This window comes from Mastigoproctus giganteus, chromosome 7 (genome assembly GCF_048544385.1).
Source record: "Mastigoproctus giganteus isolate SK-2022 chromosome 7, ASM4854438v1, whole genome shotgun sequence".
Classification (NCBI taxonomy): domain Eukaryota; kingdom Metazoa; phylum Arthropoda; class Arachnida; order Uropygi; family Thelyphonidae; genus Mastigoproctus; species Mastigoproctus giganteus.
Window position 1 is genome coordinate 65,047,990 of NC_143581.1, and position 21,737 is coordinate 65,069,726.

A 21,737-nucleotide genomic window follows, 5' to 3' on the forward strand; every position below is an offset into this window, starting at 1 on the left:
CGGTCGGCTGCAGTTCCAGTGGTGTACATCCTTAGCTATGCAATAAATTTGGCAAACTGAGATATGCAGTTATCACAATAAATAAAAATAATAAATAAATGTAGTACTGCTGTATATAAATACAAATTGTATCTTGTATACAAACGTCAACACAGATCTCGACATAAGTATACACGGACGTCACCAGATGGAAATACAAAAAACTGTATCAACTACATTTTAATAAATATAACTGGAAATCATCCAGTTATCCACCAATCATCCATCAATCAGAGAGAGAGAGAAAGAGAACATGTATCACATGTTCTCTCTCTCTCAAAGCCAGAGCTTGCACGTGGTCATTACGCAACACAGCAGCAACCCCCAAGGCAGAATGCGCTGGTCCCTCAGGAACTAGTAGTTGTTGGTGACTCTATTGTCAGGGAAACGGGGAACATGCTTTGTAAAAAGGATAGGTGGAACAGGACCAGGGTATATCTGCCAGGGGCAAAGGTTGATGACATTGTAGAGCAGATATCATCTTTTAAGGGCACAAAAGGTGATATAGTTGTACACGTTGGCACTAATGACATCAAGAGTAGGAGACCGGCAGAATTACTTAACAAGTACAGGTCACTGATGAAAAAAAGCCGTGAATTAGGATTGAATTTGAAAGTGTCTGCAATTCTGCCCAGACACGATAGGAGGGAGTATATGATGAGAGCCTTGTCGATCAATTCAGCCCTGGAAAGATTGTGCAAGGCTCAAGGGATAGAATTTTTTTCAGCCTGGACTGTACTTGTTAACAGGAGAGACTGCTTCTACAGGGATGGGATACACTTAAATAGAACGGGTGCAAGAATATTTGCTGATGCTATCGAGGCAGTGTTAGGTGGGTCGGAAAACTGATAGCTTGGGGGGATACAAGGACTAATAGTTTAACAGTAGCCGTAGGCAGAGGTGAAGGTGATTCTTGCACAAATTCTATTAGAATAAGTAGCGACCTGGAGCATGGGGTGTTGGGGGTTTCAGGGACGGGTGGCGGTCATCGTGGAACAGGTGGGTATATGGGATTGTGTTAGGGTAACAAAGAATAGGAGTAGGAGCATGTATGCTTGCATGTATACCAATGCTAGAAGTATCTAGAAGTATAGTAAATAAATTTGATGAATTTGAAGTGTTGGTCAAGACATCAAAAGCGGATATTGTTGGGATATCAGAGACATGGTGTCACACTGATATAAGAAAAGCCGAACTGGAATTTGGGGAGTACAATGTGTACAGAAAGGATAGACAGGATAGGAAGGGAGGAGGTGTTATGCTGTTAATTAAGAAAAACATAAAATTAAAAGAAGTGCATCCAGTTGATATAGATGAACGGTGCACTGTTGAGTCAGTTTGGTGTGACATAAGCACTGCAAAAGCAAAAATAAGGGTAGGAGTGTGTTATAGGCCTAATGACTCGAATGAGTACAATGAACAATTGTACAGAGAAATAGAGTGGGCTAGTAAATCGGAATGTCTTATAATGGGGGATTTCAACTTCCCAGATATTGACTGGAACTTGTGGGTTGAGCATTCACACACCAGTCAGACTTTTGTGGATTTATTGGATGATTGTTTTCTGCAGCAGCATGTTCGAGAGGCAACCAGAGAAAGTAATACTCTTGATCTGGTTATCAGCAGTGATCATTCATGTATTAGGAATTTGCAGATAAAAGAACCACTAGGTGGCAGTGATCACAGTGTACTGACGTGGGATTTACTTAAAGATATAATTACCATCAGGGGTAAAGGAAAGGGTTTTTGCTTCCATAAAGGCGAGTACAGTGGTCTCCGACAGTTTTTAAATTCTGTACAGTGGAATCAACTGATGATGTTACCAACAGTAAATTCTAAGTGGGAAGCATTCACGGAATTAATCGTGGATGCTACTAAAAGTTTCATACCTATTAAGAAATATTGTTCAAGGTTTAGGCCTAAATGGTTGTCAAATGAACTAATGAGACTTGTAACAGAGAAGAAAAATGCATGGGATGCATACAAATTAACACGTGACACAGAAGCCTATGATAGCTACAAGTTGATCTGTAACCAAGTTACAAAGGAGGTTAGGCAGGCGAAGGCAGATTACACGAAATCCTTGGCAAAGATGCTAAGAAAAACAGCAAGGATTTCTTTACTTATATAAACTCTAAAAGGAAGGGGATGAATCTGATTGGTCCACTTGACATCGATGGTTCGACTGTTGATGATCCTGCTCAGATAGCAAACAAACTGAATGAGTATTTTGCATCTACATTCACACGTGAGGAATTATTAAGGTTTGAAAATGACAGAAGGTTATCAAATTGTAGCAGGATACTTAATGATTTTGTAATAACTGAAAGCAAAGTGGAGGAGAAATTGTTGAAGTTAAACATAAGAAAAGCACCTCGGGTGGATGGGATCTATCCAGTTATATTAAAGGAGGCGGCAAACTAAGCAAACCGTTAGCCATAATTATGAGAGCATCCTTGGACTCAGGTGAGGTTCCCACGGACTGGAGATGTGCAAATGTATCCCCAATTCACAAAGGGGGATCGAAGGGTGACATGGGTAATTACAGACCAGTTAGTTTAACTTCTGTTCCAGGTAAAATAATGGAGTCGCTGGTTAAAGATGCATTGCAGGATCATCTAGACAAGACTGCAGCAATAATTCAGACACAGCATGGGTTTGTTAAGGGAAAGTCTTGTCTGACAAATTTGATAGGATATTATGATGTGGTTACAAAGGAACTGGATGCAAAAAATAATTTTGATATCATATATTTGGATTTCAGGAAAGCTTTTGACACTGTTGCGCATGGAAGACTATTGTACAAATTGGAGCAGAATGGTATTAAGGGTAAGTTGCTACAATGGATAAAAGGATGGTTAAGTGGGAGAAGACAGAGGGTAGTAATCAATGGGTGCTGCTCTTCTTGGACCAATGTTATTAGTGGAGTCCCACAGGGTTCGGTGTTGGGTCCACTGTTGTTTTGTATATTTATCAATGATATTGATGAAGGTATATCAGACTTAGTGTCGAAGTTTGCAGATGATACAAAGGTTGGCAGGGTTGTTAATGACAGTAATGGCAGTGTGCTACTGCAACAGGATCTAGATAATTTGGGCAGATGGGCTAAGAAGTGGCAACTGAAGTTTAACCTTGACAAATGCAAAGTACTGCATATGGGTAAAAGTAACCCCAGAGAAACGTACCAACTGTGTGGTACTACACTTAAGGTGGTAGAAAATGAAAAAGACCTGGGAGTAATTGTGCAGGCAGATATGAAGTTTTCTGAGCAATGCAGACAGACTGCCAGGGCAGGTCATGGGGTTTTGTCAATGATATATAGGAATTTTGCTAGCAGGGAAAAGGAGGTGATTATCCCTCTGTATAAGGCAATGGTCAGGCCACGCCTTGAGTACTGCGTACAGGTCTGGAGGCCTCATTTTAGGAAGGATGTAGATTTACTTGAGCGTGTACAGAGAAGGGCAACAAGATTAGTGAGGGGAATGAAGGGATCCTCTTATCAAGAGAGGCTTAAGTTCTGCAAATTGCAGTGGCTGGAGACTAGGCACCTGCGCGGTGATCTGATTGAGGTGTATAAGGCCTTGAATGGGTTCAGCACGCTGAATTCTGATGGGATCCTTCCACTTGTTCAGATTACGAACCTAAGGGGGCATAAATTCAAATTAAGAAAAGACAGATGTAGAATGGATGTGCGGAAATTTGCCTTTAGCCAGCGGGTGGTTAATTGCTGGAACAAACTTCCATCTGTCGTTGTGGAAGTTGATAGGTTGAATAAATTTAAGGAGGAACTGGACAGGCATTTGGAGGGAATGGTGCGATTTATTTATTTTTTTTTTTTTGGCTGATGCTGCATAAGCTCATACATTTGCTTTCTTGCATCACATGCCACTACTATTACTACTACTACATTGTCTTGAGTGCTGTTCAGTATTGTTGTTGATCTGAGTCAGACGAGTGTTACTGCTTATATCGCTTCATTTTTGTACTTCTTTATACGTATATAGGTACATAAGTTAACTTATTTTATATACTATGGGTTTATATAATTGTGATGTGGTTTATGATGGATAAACCACAACACCACTGCCTTGTCGAGATCCTTGTATGTAGACTGTTTCATCATTTTTCTGATAGTCATGCCTTTAATAATATTAGATGTGCCCACAAAATCTAATAGTTTCCTTTTGTTTTTTATGATGTTGCGTATGGTTTTGAAACCATATATGACATTAATAATATAAACATTAAACAGATAAACCATTTTCAAACTTTTGAATAATCTCAAGTTTTTGTGCAATTGAAAGCACAACTGTTTTGTGTTTACCCATCATTTTCGCAATTTCTAAACAAAAAAAATATTTACTGTAAAAAAATTTCAACACTCCGGACATAAATAATGAAATAAATAACCATTTGTCTTTTTGCAGTGTGACGGAACAACAATCCAAGCAACACACTAAAACAAACTAAACATTTGTTTTCTTTCCATTATTTTATTATTTTATTTTTTTTTTTTTTGAACAGCAAGTGTGAAGCAGCAGAGTTTGCAGGATAATAAGTACAATTGTCTCCCAATTACAACTTATAACACCGTTTCTTGTAGCTTGCAAAACATGTTTATACCTATTCTATTTATTATTTGAATTTTATGATTTCTGGTGGATATATATATATATTTTTTTTACTTTGCATCTTGAAGGGTCCCAGTAAATTGAGTCTCCTGTACAACTTCTGAGTCTTCTATCAATGGATAAATCTATTGTCTTATTATAGATTTTAAAAAAGGCTCTACAGTGATTTTTTTTTTTTATTTATTTTCATTAACACTACCTATATCATTAAATTTTCTATTTATTTGTGTTCTAAGTTTTTTTGTCTTTTAGGGATTATCACTTAATCTGGATGACATCCCCCCCCCCGACAATTAATATGGATTAGCGAGGGCCTACTGTGCTTTCGTAACTGTTTTAACAAATCTTGAGGTGTCCAGCTTTTTAGCCGAGTAACAATGATAATTTTCCCATGCTGACATACCACTTTCACTTAGCGATGAGAAATGGTGGTTGCTTAAGTAACATCATGCAGATGTTTTTTCAAAGTTTGTTTACGTATGCAAGTTCCCCCCCCCCTCTGCAATACTGGTAAAAATTTTCCTATGCATTACATTGACTGCAGGTTAATTTTTATTAACAAATGAAATTTGTTGCTGTTCACAGCAGAGCCATATGCAGAAATTTAAAATAGGAGGGGTTTAAAACCCACTGTAGAGGGGAATCAGGTTCTTGTATTCTATTAGCTTAAAAGAATTCTATGTAAGCAAAGATGATGGATGTGGACTAAAACTTTTTTTTTTTTTTTTTGATTTGGTAGTTGTTGGCGCATCGGCTTCTGTGGCCATATTGCACCTCCCAAGGTTTTTGCAGTACTTTGATCCAAGCCCGAGGCGGGAATCGAACCCGCGACCTTTGGGTTGCCGGGCAGGTACTTTACCCACTTGGCTAGCCCGGTCGGCCGGACTAAAACTAGCAACTGATCTAATTATCCATAAGCCGACCGGGCTAGCCGAGTGGGTAAAGTACCTGCCCAGCAACCCCAAAGGTCGCGGGTTCGATTCTCGCCTCGGGCTTGGATCAAAGTACTGCAAAAAACCTTGGGAGGTGCAATATGGCCACAGAAGCCGATGCGCCAACAACTACCAAATCAAAAAAAAAAAAAAAAAAAAAATTATCCATAATGAAAATGAAATGCTCTAAAAGCAATTTATAATCATTTTTATTAAAGTTAATTATGTGTTTACTGAAAGTGATTATTTATTAAAATGTAAGTGCAACAAATGTATACAATGATAAGCAATAAAAAAAAAAGTTAGAGTTAGAATGATTTTTCTCAATTAATGAAACTGGTCACAGTAACCTCTGCAAATGAACACCTCTGTATAGTGCACAGAGGACAGTGGACTTTTGATCCAGTGGTGTTCACTTTAGAGAAAGACACCAGCTTTGTAACTGCATATATTGTAATAGCAATGTTCATTCTAATCAAGACTTACATGTTAGACTCTCCTACACACAACAATGAACTTGCATAGTTTACCTGTAATTCTACCCCTCCCTACTTATAAGTAAGGGAAGTGGTTCTGTTACTAGATTAAACAATTTTCTTTCTTATCTCTTTTAACTAAAGTGCAAAAATGACTCTTCATTTTAAATTAGGACTCAAAATTAAATTTATTTAGCATTAGTAGAGGCATATGATGCAAAAAAGCAAGCTTATACAGCATCAGCCAAAAAAAAAAAACCCTCCCATTTCACTGATCCAAATGTGTCAGTTCCATATGTTCTAAATATTTGTCAGTTCTGCTGGAATTTATTTAAGCTATCAACTTCCACAACAACAGATGGAAGTTTGTTCTAGCAATCAACTACCTGCTGGCTAAAGGCAAATTTCCTCACATCTGTTCTACAACTGTCTTTCCTCAGTTTGAATCTATGCCCCCTCAGGTTTGTAATCTAAGCAAGAGGAAGAATCCCATCAGCATTAAGCCTGCTCAATCCACTAAAGGCCTTATACACCTCAATCAGAGATTGCCTCGCATGTGCCTAGTCTCCAGAAGCTGCAAAGTGCAGAACTTAGGCCTTTCTTCGGAAGAGTGCCCCTTTGTTCCCCTCACCAGTCTCGTTGCCCTTCTCCGTACTCGTTCTAGCAACTCTAAATCCTTCCTAAATGTGGCTTCCAGACCTGTATGCAGTACTCAAGGTGTGGCCTGATCATTGTCTTATACAAGGGGATAATCACCTCCTTATCCCCCTGCTTGCAAAATTCCTGTATATAGGTATTGAGAATCAGTGATGTAAGTCAGTAATTTTATATATATGAGTTGTTCATATTTCTCACCTTCTCTAGGGGTCCACTGTTTAGTCATAGCAAAGTAAGTCAAAGTTACAGTTCTAGCCAAGATATGTCAGCACTTATTTTGAATAGTTAACAATATGAGCGAAAGGTTTAGAATCATAGCGAAGTAAGTCTGACTTACACTATTCTGTTCCTAAACAACTTGTATAATGCAGGTTATGTTTCAAGTTTGTATTGTTGTAGCAAGATGTCTTTTCATATTTCGTATTTCACATTTTCATGTAGCAAGATGTCTTTTAAGTTGAAATCTCAATAAATGGAGGATTTTAAGTTGTTTTTTAAGTTGAAATCTCAATAAATGGAGGATTTTAAGTTGTTTTTTAAGTTGAAATCTCGAGAAACGGAGTATGTCAAGAGGAAGTAGAAGATGAAGCATGCCAGGAAACTTCCTTCAGACCTAGAAAATGTAAAAAGGAAAGAGTCAAAAAGAGCTGTAGTCAGAAGCCTTCGCAATTCAGGTCAGGCATATGTGAACTCAAAAGGAACACAAGTTGGGTGTAAGCAGTTTGAAAACTTAGACTGTGGTTGTAAAAAATATGCATAGAGTCCTTAACAGAAGAGGAAAGGAGAAAGCAATGTGATAATTTTATATCCATGGCTGATTTTTCTCGACAGAATGCATATTTATGCAGTCTTATACATCATGAACCTATAAAGCAAAGGTGGCCTCGGAATGGCAGTTAGAGAGGAAAGCAATGTATAAACTTATCTTACATTTAAAAAGAAACCACAGAAGGTGTTTGTAAAAAATTCTTTCTCGACACTTTTGTTGTATCTGATGAAAGGGTGACAAGAGTTTTAGAGAAACTAAAGAAGGGGAAGTCTGCAGGAGAAGATTTAAGGGAAAACATGTAGGGGCACAAAAGATAACTGACAACAAAAAAAAAAACAGTTACTTAAGGATCACATTAATATTTTCCCAGCATTTCAAAGTTATTAAACTCAAAAAGATAATCGGAACAGGAAGTTCCTTAGCCCTGACTTCAGCGTAAGAAAAATGTATGTGCTTTATTGTGAATTGTGTGGGCAAAGAGAGACTGAACCTCTTAAAGAGTATTACTATAGACATGTCTTCAACACAGAATTTAATTTACATTTTCACTTTCCTCGAAAGGACGCTTGCAAGGTCTGTGGCGAATATAAACAGTTGACTGATGTAGAAAAGGGCTGGAAGCCGAGGAAATTCTGACATCTATACAATTATGATAGATTTACAAAAAACCCTGCTATTCTCAAAATTAACTGTTTCTGAGGACTACTATAGGTTTTGTGTTAATTGTTATTTGGTTTTTAGAAGCATTAGCAACTAAGGTCATATTGCTCCGGGGATATGCGGTGGTCAATCCCTGACCTTTCCGCATCCTCCGTATTTGGTGGTCACGGGCTCGAACCCCGGTCTAATCAAGAAGCGTGTGTTACGCACTGCTGCTCCTGCCCACCTGGCTACGGAGGCGCCTCCCTACTATAGGTGCAATATGTACTGCTGTAATTTAAGTTTGCATGACGTCACAAATAACCTTGGCTACATGTACTTTGGGATGAGACCATTCCATCACAAGAGATTGCTTCTTACCTGACTAAGCATATTAAGTTGAACAAAAAAAAAAAGCATGTGTTCATATACAGCAACACGTGCACTGGCCAAAATCAGAACATTAAGGTATCCTTATCGTTAATGAAACTGATTCAAGCAACTTCAGTTGAAGTCATAGAATTCATGGTTTCTGGCCGCTCTTACCTTCCAAATGACTCAGACTTTGGGCTGATTGAGCAAGGCTAAAAAAAAAAAAACAAGATTATCTGTGTTCTGGATGGATGGTATAATACTATGAAGTCTGCCAGAAGACACAACAGGTTTATGGTACTAAAGACACAACAAGATTACTTTTTTGAAAACAGAAGCTCTTGAAAAAGACATAACAAAATGGAAGAATGCTGAAGGCGAAAATGTAAATTGGTTGAAAATATAATGGCTCCATTATGAAAAAGGAAAACCCATTTTTCTACAAGTGTACATTGGATGAAGACACCCCTTTCAAGGAACTGAATGTCAAACCCAATAAGGAGGGTCAACCTAAGGGCTTGAAAAGTACTGAACAAGAAAAGTTGTATGATGGTCCCAGAGTGTTGAACTTCCTAAAGAAAAGAGACATGCTATACCTTCTCAAATACATCCCTCCAGTTCACCATGCCTTCTTTAAAGGTATTAGAAGATTAGAAAAACTTGATGATCTAGGTCACTTATCTGACTACGAGGAAGAAGATGAAGATGTGGCGACAGTGTTTTATGATTAGCGAATTAATGATGATGACTTTAATTTCTTTTTAAAAAAAAAAATGAGAACATCAACAAAACGCAACTACAATTTTTTTTAATTTTGCGACCATCTTTCACATTATAATTAAATTTATTATGTTCATCTTAGCTTTTTTGTGATCATTCTGTAACAACTAAGACAATCTTAACTATTTTGACAAAAAATTCCCAATGTGCCGATTGCTCAGGTTTTTTAGAATTGTTATAGTGTACTTTTTTTACAGGGAAAAAATATAATCTCTTCTGTATGAAATCATAGTTTTGATTACACAGTCATTTCCTTACAGTAATTTACCATTTTAATATAGGTAAACTACTTAGAAACATAATGGTGTAAGTCAATTATATATTAATGAAAACTGTCACACTCATGTAAATTTTTCAAGTTTTTTTAACCTCCATGTGTACACAATTGATTAAATTAAATTTGAGTTTTTTATGAATGCAAACACAAAACACCTTGTTCTCAAAAATGAGAATAGACTGACTTACACCACTATGAATCTCAACCCTCCATATCATTGACAAGACCCCTTGATCTCTGGCAGCCTGTCTGCACTGCTCAAAAAACTTCATGCACAATCTGACTGCACAATTACCCCCAGGCCACTTTCATTCTCTACTACCCTGAGTGTAACACCACCCAGTTGGTACATTTCTCTGGGGTTACTGCTATCCATATGCAGTACTTTGCATTTGTCAATGTTAACTTCAGTTCACTTCTCAGTTCACTGGCCCAACTTTTCCAGATCCTGTTGCAGCAACATACGGTCATTACTGTTATTAACAACCCTGCCTACCTTTGTATCGTTTGCAAACTTTGACATTGCTTGACATACCTTCATCAATATCATTGATAAATATACAAAAAACAATGGGCCCAACACCAAACTGTGAGGGACACCACTAATAATATTAGTTCATGTAGAGCAGTATCCACTGATTACTACTCTGTCTTTTCCCAACCATCCTTTTATCCATTGTAGCAATTTTCCCTTAATGCCATACTGCTGCAATTTGTACGGTAGTCTTCCATGTGCAACAGTATCAAAAGCTTTCCTGAAATCTATGTATATGATATCAAAATGATTTTTTGCATCCAGTTCCTTTGACCTCCAAATTCGCCTGACCTCAATCCAACTGAACACCTCTGAGAAGTTTTGGAATGGGAAGTGTAGTGTATAGACATCTAAATGTCTTCTATTCCAACTTTGCAGGCAGCATGGCTGTGGATCTCTACAGATGTCTTCAGACATCTAGTGGACTCAATGCCTAGGTCAGTGAGGGCGAACCTTTTTGAAGAGTGGGTCAATTATTTTTATTTCTTTTTTAAATACTAGCCCGTGAGTCATAAGTTAGTGGCCTCAATTAGAAAAGGGGGGGGGGGAGTAAAAAGGGTGCCAATTATTTGGAAACATCAAACATTTTGTTAAGAGAAAGTTGACAGTTGAATCTTTTTGGTTCTCACTTTTGAAATAATCCAAAAAAGGTTTTAGTTTCCTTTTTGATTTATAAATTTAACTTTTGCAAGTGAAGAGCTAAAAAAAAAGTAAATATCGAAGCTTGATTTGATATCTTGTACCACACCAGGTGACATCATGACCAGTATTGCCTCTGCACAAAGTATTTGAATGAGCAAGGAATAAAAGAAAACGCTTTTATTTTGAAACATTCTTCATTAATAATTAACATAATTACAGATACAGTATGTGTAATAAAGTTGATAAAAGTATATTTAATGCGAAATTTGTTGTTGCTTACTTTCAGACAGTTTCTTAATATTAGGTACATACTTCGTGTTCATTACTTTAATACATTTTGCAGTCAATTCATTTCCAAGTTTATTCCTGTTGGAAGATTTAACAAAATTCATTGAGGAAAACAATTTTTCACATGAATATGTGGACCTGAACATTGTGAGAAGAGGGTTAGCCAGTTTCCTCATACATGCAAAATTGGTTCGGTAAAGAATACCATGCGTTTAATATAATATTTTCAACTTTTAGTGTGGGATCTTCATTAGGCCTATCTGCATTACTTTCTGAAATTTTTACTTCTACTTCGAAAATCAAGTTTTCAAATTTATTTTTCCACACTATGCTGCTTTGGAATTCAATTAATTCCATTTCTAAGTTAGTGATACCTAGCCACATAAAATCGTTTAGCTGCATTGTATCGTACTCTGCTTTATGTGGGCATAAAATAAAGCGAAATGTATTTTCCAAACTTTTAAATTGATTATATCTCTCATGGAAAGCTTGTTTTATTTCTTGCAAAATGGTTAAATATTTTTTAATTGCATTTTCTTGAATGTCAAGAATATTTTCAAAATCTTTAGTGTTTTGAAAATGTTTTTGTAATTGAGGAAAATATTTCATGGTGCTCATTTCCAAACCTTTAGTAAAGATGTCAAGTTTTTTCATAAATATTTTGATATTTTCAAACATCATTAGTGCAATTTGTCCATGTCCCTGAAGTTTTTTATTCAGTTCATTGAAATGCTGAGTGATTTCACATAAGAACATTAAATCATTTAGCCAATCTATATTTGAAAATTCGTCATAACTATTGTTTTTTTTCATTCAAAAAGAGCTTTATTTCGTCTAATAAAATGACAAACCGATTAAGAACTTGGCCACAACTGAGCCATCGAACATTGTTGTATGTCAAAATCCCAGAATATTGACACTCAATTTCCTCTAATAATTGTGCAAATTCTCGCTTATTAAGTTTATAAAGTTGATAACTTTAATTACAACTGGCATTACATTAGACGCGTACGTCAAGTCTGCCTCTTAGTCCAATACTGCGAGAGTACGAGCTGGTAACTTTGTACTAGCCCGATACATCTCCGTTCTTCAATGCAACGACAAATCGCGCCAAGTTAATGTCAAAATGTAATGAGTCACCCACACGCGTAGTTTAATACAAATAGAACACTGTTTGCCGACGCGCGACGTCCACATTCCACTTGGATTTTTGTTATTTTTTATTTATATATTTTATTTTTTTTTTATAAATCTGACATTACATATTTATATTTTATAATTGTTTAATATTTTCGATTATCTTTTCTCTCTGTTATAATTTTAAAAAAAAGTAGGCCAATATTACAATAAACGCGTGCGCGTTGGGTTACTTACAAAGCCTTCGTGGGTCAGTATCTGACCCACGTGTCATAGGTTCGCCACCACGGGCCTAGGTGAATAGCAGCTGTTATGTGTGCAAACTGTGGCCGAACACAATATTAGGTAGGTGGTCATAATTTAGTGATCACTCGTTTTCTGTGAAAAACTGTCCCTGCTTCTTGCTCTTCTCATAGTTCACCTATGCCAGCTTAACCTTTCAAGGGGATTTTAAGCTTGGGGGAGGGAATCACAGGGAGTTAATTACAGTTAGTGTGGCAGATGTAGAACCACAATGGAGTGCTTCACAAGAAATTCTAGAAAGGAAAGCACCAATTCCCTGAAGCCCACTTTTTGGCTGTTTTCTCTGAAAATTGCACAATTTTCATAGAACTGTTTTGAAGCATTCCTGGTCACTGTTTAACCATTCAGGACAATTTCATAACGAACAATGCCTGCAAGTCAAAAATTATAATAAACATGATCTTCAACATTTGATCAAGATTGTCCTGATTTTTTGGACCTTGCAGAAGACAGGGTAGTTTGTTATGTTTGTTTGTTTGTTATTTTGGTTTTTAGGAGCATGAGCAACTAAGACCATATTGCTCCGGGAATATGCGGTGGTCATTCGCTGACCTTTCCGCATCCTCCATATTTGGTGGTTGTTGTTGTTGTTTGGTTTTTAGGAGCATTAGCAACTAAGGCCATATTGCTCCGGAATATGCAGTGGTCATTCCTTGACCTTTCCGCATCCTCCATATTTGGTGGTGACGGGCTCGAACCCCGGTCTAATCAAGAAGCGTGTGGTACGCACTGCTGCTCCTTCCCACCTGGCTACGGAGGCGCCTCCATATTTGGTGGTGATGGGATCGAAACCCGGTCTAATCAAGAAGCGTGTGCTACCCACTGCTGCTCCTTCCCACCTGGCTATGGAGGGGTCAAGACATGGTAGAACTCGGCCTTTGTTTTCAGGTCAGTAACACACCCACAATTCCTCACGAGTAATGATAGAAGGTGCAAGGTGTGGATCAGCAATAGCACACTGACAAGATGATGACTTGCTAGAAACCACTGAGTGTGATCATCAGTGAGGATGCCAGGTACAAACTGGGCTGAAATGCATAACTTCCAAAATCTTGTTTTAAAACTGATGAAATGTCCCATAAGAAATACCAATTTCACTAGCAACTTTTCAGATAGCAAATCGTCAATTACTCCTGATCAGATCATGAACATGAGAGATGGAATCACAGGTTTTTGAAGTTGAAATGCAACCAGAATGAGGTTCATCTCTGAAACCTCAATTTCCAAAACCAGCGATTCCATCTGTTCATGATCTGATCAAGAATAATGGATGTTTCATTATCTGAAAAGTTTAGCATTTTGTGAGTTTCTATTGCACTTTTTCCTAATTTGAAACAAACAAAAAAAAAATATGCAAGTTTGCTGCTCAGTAAAATCACTTTTTTTAAAAAGTGATGAGACACAAAATAACTTCCATTCAACATGCACTAATCCAGACTGACTGCAGATAAATGGGTGATACATGTATTACTATATCTAGATGACTTATCACACGTTGCAACAAGTCACAACTTGTTGTGATAAGGCAATTTCAAGATATGAAGTGTGACAACTGAAGTTTGAAAAATTAAACAGTTGCTTCAGGAGCAACAGTTAAAGAAAGGCAACTTTTCACATTTGAAAGAAATGCATAAGTGCCAAGAAAGCTTCAGAATTGAACAATTTCCTGAAATTAACCATGATCTTCATGCCAAATTCCAGGGAATGATTTTGGGATTTTTCTAAACTTGAAAAAGAAATTCAGCCCTCTATTCAGCACAAAAAGCAAAGCATTTAAAAAATATATAGAAGTTCACTAGACGAAAAAAAATTACCAATTTTTCTGGCATCAATATACATTTGTGAATAGGCCTTCTCCATAATGAAATTGAAAAGATCAGCCAACATGCACTTGATGGTCAATAATTATTAATTTAAGAGTGCATTTTTCAGACTGGAATTAGACATTTCCAAAGTGATATAATCAAAGCATCAACTCCACATTTCTAACTGAAATTATTTCTTTGAGAAGTACTGGAGACAATGTTAAATAAATTGTTTTGTGATATTCTTCCTTTTCCATTATAATAATCCCAAATGAAGGTTAATTAAAGTGGCTACCAATGCTCATGCAGCCCACAAAGATTAAAAAGTTTGAGCAACCCCTTACATATAGGAAAAGAGATTCTGGAACCCTGTGCATTCATTGAGACTATCTAATTGCAAATGAAAAAATTCTTTGCAGACAACTTTGGTTGGCAATGAGAAATGGACTTCAGACTTCTTCCAAACAGGTGGTGTATATGTTTATCCAACTATAACTAAATATAAGATAACAAAAAATGCCATAATACTTAATTTCTAAATATCAGAGAAGGGGAAAATAGAAATGAAATACCAACATTATACCATATTAAACATCTCAAACAGGGATAAGGAGAGATTTTTAAACATACTTGATCTCCAATCCTAGTAGAATCAGGTGTGCTAGTGCCACTATTTTCTGAATGGAAAGGAGAAGATACTCCACTTCCAGAATCCTTATGATGCGGAGCCACTCCAAGCTTCTGAAAAAAAAAAAAATAAATAATAATAAATGATAATAAAATAAAATGAAGAAAAGTAAATAATATTATTTGTTACAATTCACACTATAAAATCAGTATATACACACACATACAATTGGACTTAATTCTAAACACTTAAAAATTATATATAAATTTCACTTATAATCAATTTACTACCTTCATTTTAAACTCAAAGTTGTTTATTTTATTTTGAAAGAAAAGTCTCATATTAGTTGCAATTTAACCTTTTTAAAAAAAAAACTAAGAAACAATAATGGAAACAACAACAATACAAAACACATTTATTAAAAAATAATGTACTATAGAACTTATCAGTGTAAATACACAATTATTCATTCATAATAGCAAACTACGGTAGTAGTGTGAACAGCATTCAATTTATTTAATTATATCACATATTGTGATTACCTTCATCACAACGAGTTACCATGTATCGCACTACTTTTAATAAGCAATGTTTCACCAATGGAGGAGACTATTGTTACTTATTCTAAGTGGATACCACTACCCAGATGGCACCGTTTCAAGGCTTGCTGGCCTATCATCAATGGGCAGGTAGGTATCCTGGCAGTGGCAGGCTGGTCAGGGTGTCAGCTTGCCTGATGGCAAGTGGGCCTCCTTTGCAATAACATTAGACGATATGTTAAAAATGTTAATGACCTTTTAGTAGCTTGAAAATATAATAGTTATGGGTGGGCCCCTTTGTCTCCTGGCAACCAATATTTTTAGACCCAGTCCGCCACTGTATCCTGGTGTTGCAATCATGCCATGCCAACCCAGTTATGAAGCACTACACGTTACGAAGTACTATATACTTTCAAGGCCAACAAGCCTTGAAACAGTGTCGCCTGGATGGTGGTATCCTCTGAGAATAAGTAGCAATAGTCTTCTCCATTTGGTGAAGTGTTACTTATTCGAGGTAGTGCAATACACACAGTAACTCGTTGTGAAGACAGTCACAATATGAGATACAATTAAATCAATGCCATTCACACTACTACTACTGTAGTTTGCTATTACAAACAAAGAATTGTGTATTTACACTGATAGTTTTATAGTAAATTGTAAATTCATAGTATATTAATGCCTTGTGTGTTCATTTCTTACTAGTAAAAAATAATGTGGATAATCATAAAATCTCAATTCAGAAATTAAGTGTAAAGTTTCATTTAATACAGTATTAATATTTTGTTGGGAAGCCTCTTGCCTTTAAAACAACTGCAATCTGTCTTTGAATAAAACCTATCAAATATTGTATCAAGTATGATTACCTTGAAACAATCTCAAATGACACTCAATTAGTTTCCTTTTATTGTTCGGCAGGAAACAAAACTTTCAGCCTTCATCATAAATTTTCAATGAGATTTGGTTTCAGACAATTGTATCAGGCAGTTTTGGCTATGTGGAAAGATGCACCATCCTGCTGAAAAATCCACTTGCCCTATCTACTAGGGTAAGAGTCACTAATTAATGAGAAAAATCATCGTTCAAGAATCCCAGATTGATATTTATCTAAATTTAATTCACTGTCAATAACATGCAGCCTTCTGACACTATCCCTTGACATACAACCCCACATAATGATATTAACTCCTTCACTGTCAGTGCTCATATATTTCAGCAAAAATGGCATGCCTTATTAATACACATATTAAAAACAATCACTGCCAAATACAGAAATGTGTCTTGTCATTCCAGACTACTTTTGCCCATTTTCTGTCATCCAAGGTCTAAGCTCCTTGCTAAAAAAATTTAAAATAACTATTTAACTATTTAAAATTTTAAATAGCTATTTAAACTGTTTTTAACTATTTAAAATTTTAAATAGTTAAAACAGTGTAAATATTATTCTACCATATTAGATTCCAACCGTGATGTAAGCCATGAAGAACAAATAATTTTTGTGTTACGATTTGTCAATTTAAATTATGAGATCGAAAAGGTTGAAATTAAAGAACATTTTTTAGGTTTTTACGCTGTGAAAGACAAAACAGGTGCCGGTTTCAGAGTTTGTAGCAGATTTTTTAAAAGATAAATATATCAACACATGACATGCATGGCCAGAGTTGCGATAATGCAACCAACATGAAAGGTAAACATAATGGCCTTCAAAAATAATTTTTGGATGTAAATTCTAGGGCTTTTTTCATACCTTGTGCTCTGCACAGTTTTTTGATTTAATGATCAATGCTGTCACAAAAGGCTCTTTAGAAATCGCCAATTTTTTTTAGCATTCTCCATGAAATTTACATTTTATTTTCAGCATCAACATATCGTTGGAGTGTCTTAAAATCGAAACTTCCAACAATGACACTTAAACCTATTTGTGAAATGCCATTGGAATGTAGAATTGATGTATTAAAAGTCCTAAAATTCAATCTTGATAAAATATATGATACTCTATACAATATCTATAGAAATACTTCCCATGATAATGATTCTAGAAATGTAGCTAAGTCATTAATAACAAAAATCAATTATATATATTATCAAAAATTATATACAGTCAGTTCGACTGTATATAATTTTTTCACCGATAAATCCGGCGAGAAAATTCGTTATACAGATAATATCTTTTTTATTAGAAATTATTTAATTAGAAAATGAAAACGAATCTACATTTATTTTTAATGTATTTTATTTCAAAAACATACTTATTTAAATTACGTTTAGGCAATTTTCGCTGGTAAATATCACAAATTAAAAAAATCTGTAATTTTTGTTTGCACAGTACAATTAAAAAATTGATTTTCAAAGAAAACCTCACATTTGTTCAGAGCAATTATCAGGAACATTTTCACAAAACTGTAGACCCATATGAACCGTTTTAAAAGCGTTAATCATTTCTTCGCGAGTTGGCGTTTCTACGGGTTGTTCTGATGCGTCTCTTCAGCGTCATCGTTAATTTCTTCGTGATCATGGTCGCGTCTAACACTGTTCAGCAGTATTTCATCTTCATTTGGATGTTCTGCTGTGATCTACAAAAACATAACTATCCAATGTTATTTCATTTTCGATGTTTCCGGACGATTCTAATAATGTCCATAAGTTTTTCAGTTGTGAAAGGGGCAGTTCATCTTGTTCGACTTCTGTATTCAATGCAAATCCCGCTTTCGAAAAACAATTTTGAATAGTGTATTGAGCGACATCATTTGTCCAAACTTTTGTCAGTTCAGAGATGCAATCTCTAAGGTTAATTGTAACCTCCAAGTTTTTATTTTCTGATAACACATTGACAATCTTCATTATTATTCTCTTTCGATAATGAAATTAAAAATTTTTAATAATGCCTTGGTCCATTGGCTGGAGTTTTGACGTTAAGTTTGGTGGTAAAAACAACTTCGCACTTTTAAGTTTGGCAGAAATATTGGCAGGATGTGCCGGACAGTTGTCAGTTACCAACACGATTTTCCTTTTTTCTTTTGTTATGCACTTGTCTAGTTTTAATATCCATTCTTCAAAAATATCACTTGTCATCCATGCTTTTTTATTAAAGGTGTAGTCAACTTCCAAAGATTTTGTGCCTCTAAAATATCTTGGGTTTTTTGATATTCTGACGACCGTCTTAATTTTTCACTTCCTGTCATATTTGCTCCAACTAGCACAGTGATTCTTTCTTTGCTTTCTGCCAAAACATTTATCATCCTTAAAAGCAAGTGTTCTATTCGGTAAACATTTAAAGAATAAACCCATTTCGTCAGCATTAGAAACATCCTTACGCTCATATTCTTCCAAAATCTTCTGGTATTGTTCCTCCAACTGTTGCAATCTTCTTAGCTTACATTAACACTTTCTCCACAAATAACCTTTTCCACAATTCTGTGGCGCTTCTTAAATTTATCTAGCCACCCAGTGCTCGCATTAAATTCTTTATGTCCAAGGGACTGTGCAAATTTCAGAGCTTGTTGCTTAATTATTAGGCTCGATATTGGGATATTCTTTTCACGTATCATTTGCACCCATTTTAGAACAGCTTTATCAACATCTTCGGCATTTTTATCAGCTTTATCAGCATTTAAAATTGATTCTCGATTTTTTTAAATTCGTAGATAAACTGCTTGTAGATATGCCATATTTCTGCGCAACATCTTTTTTCTTAAAACCCTGGTCAATATCATAACAATCTTTGCTTTATCATTAATACTTAAACACTTTCTCTTCGACATTGTTTTTGCAATTGTAAAAATTACTGGACTGTGGCTCTTGCCGATACATACACCGGAAACTTCGCTGCACTGGCCATATAGTGAATTGTTAGTACAGGTACCGCCTACTCAATGACGTTCCCTTGCCAATTCAACAGTATCACTCCCTTTGAAGAAATATACGACTTTGTGAATTTCTTTTATTCCGCTTTCATTCATATATACACGAAAGAAAATTTATGATTAGCGTATGCAGTATGTTACTTTTCAGAAAAAAAAAAAAAAAAAAAAATCACGAAAACCATCTACTGGGAGTCCAGTTAGACGAGAACGGACATATCATATAATGATTGACACGAAGGTCAAGTGGTACAGTTGAGATGAGAAGTGAATGTCACTCAGTAGGCGTTACTAAAAACCGACTATGGTAGCATACTATGTATTGCCGCCGCAGCATGCTAAAGGTTTACCGCAGCAAATTTTGCTTTCCTCTGAGCCAACATCAATTTACAAATCTTTCCTATTTATTGTAAAGTTTACGACCACTTTTTAAGAAAACCCATTTGGTTTAATAACTGTAACAAAAATGAAACAAAGACCCTCCGACACGCATCAATGGCCACAAGTGTTCACTAAAAGCATGACTAATTCCAGATGCTAATGCGCAATTTCGGAAGGAAGGGAGGCAGTATATTTGAGCGGCTGTTTAGCAGTAAATGCTTGAAAATCTTCAAGTTAGTAAAAATTAGTAAAAATGCATTTACTAATTTTTTTAAAAATTCGTTATGGAGAGACTAACACTTCGTTATATGGGGTTAATTTTACATGTAATTTCGTTTCAAGGTGCAATCTTTCGCGAAAAAATTCATAATATAGAGAAATTCGTTAAATAGAAGTTCGTAATAGAGAAGTTCCACTGTATTATCAAAAAGATATTATATATTATCAAAAATCAATGCAAAATTTAAACACGTCAGTACCAGTAACCATAAAAATGTTACATGAATTAAGCGATTATTTCCAAGAATCCAGGACGGGTGATGGTTTTCAAAATATGTTAAATGAAGCAGCTAATGAAATAGACTGCAAAACTAGATTTACAGAAGTCTCAATTATACGAAGATGATAAAAGAAAATAATGTTTCTTTAAGAAAGTACTGATGAAACTATAAATTCGCCTCAAGGTTCATATAAAATAAAATATTATTATGTCATTCTAGAGATAACAATATCACAAATAGAAGTGAGATTCCAACAACTGAAGGTTCATAATAATAGTATTAATTTTTTAAACTACCTTTATTTGTTTACATTCTAAATAAAAAAAAACAAAATTAAACATTGTATGGACTTAAAAACTAATTTGTCAGATCCTTCTTTAAAAGAAAGTGATATCAATGCTATGGACTTGTCTGAAGAAATAGAAAATTTGTCAAATTTTATATGGCCAAACATTAGCATTTGTAGAGGTATATGATACAAGAAAGCAAACTTATATAGCATCCGTCAAAAAAAAAAAAAAAAAAAAAACCCGTCCCATTTCACCCATCCATTCACTTCAAATGCTTGTCTAGTCCTGCCTTGATCTTTTGGTGCCTCCGTAGCCAGATGGGAAGGAGCAGCAGTGCGTAGCACACGCTTCTTGATTAGACCGGGGTTCGAGCCCATCACCACCAAATACGGAGGATGTGAAAAGGTCAAGGGAATGACCACCGAATATTCCCGGAGCAATATGGCCTTAGTTGCTAATGCTCCTAAAAACCAAATAACAAACAGCCTTGATCTTATTTTTAAGTTGTGGACCTCCACTACAACAGATGGAAGTTTGTTACAACAATCAACCACCCGCTGGCTAAAGGCAAATTTCCACACATCTATTCTACAATTCTCTTTCCTCAATTTGAAGTTATGTCCCCTCAGGTGAGTAATCTGAACAAGAGGAAGAATCCCATCAGCATTGAGCTGACTCACACCATTTAAGGCTTATACACCTCAATAAGATCACATTGTAGGTGCCAAGTCTCCAGAAAATGCAATTTGCAGAACTTAGGCATCACCAATGCAATTTGCAGAACTGTCATCACCAATCTTGTTGCCCTTATCTGTACTTGTTCCAGCATCTCTATATCCTTCCTAAAATGAGGCCTCCAGACCTCATTTTAGGAAGACTACTGTCTTATACAAGGGCACAATCACCTCCTTATCCCTGCTAGAAAAATTCCTGTATATCATTGACAAGACACCAAGCTACTCTTGCAGCCTGTCTGCACTACTCAAAAAACTTCATATCTGACTGCACAATTACCCCCAGGTCCTTTTCATTCTCTACCATCCTGAGTTGGTACGTTACTCAGGGGTTACTACTACCCATGTACAGTACTTCGCATCTGTCAATGTTAAACTTCGGTTGCCACCTATCAGTCCACCTTCTCAATATATCCAGATCCTGTTGCAGTAGTGTACTATCATCATGTCATTAACAAAACTGCTAACCTTCGTATCGTCTGCAAACTTAGACATTAATCCTAATATATCTTCATCAATATCA

At 35.9% G+C, this 21,737-nt stretch overlaps 1 protein-coding gene across 6 annotated transcripts in view; it reads right to left on the reverse strand.

Moving 5' to 3' along the window:
• Prp4k (Pre-mRNA processing factor 4 kinase) overlaps nucleotides 1–21,737 on the reverse strand; it is a 301,728-nt gene that overhangs the window by 161,929 nt on the left and 118,062 nt on the right. For all 6 annotated transcript variants that reach the window (XR_016547202.1, XR_016547200.1, XR_016547201.1 and 3 more), the window contains one exon: nucleotides 14,913–15,023. Coding sequence is in view for 3 of the 6 variants with exons in the window: in XM_090377695.1 (XP_090233821.1) it covers nucleotides 14,913–15,023 (111 nt within the window). In the remaining 3 variants the exon portion in view is untranslated. The remainder of the gene's footprint in view (nucleotides 1–14,912; nucleotides 15,024–21,737) is intronic.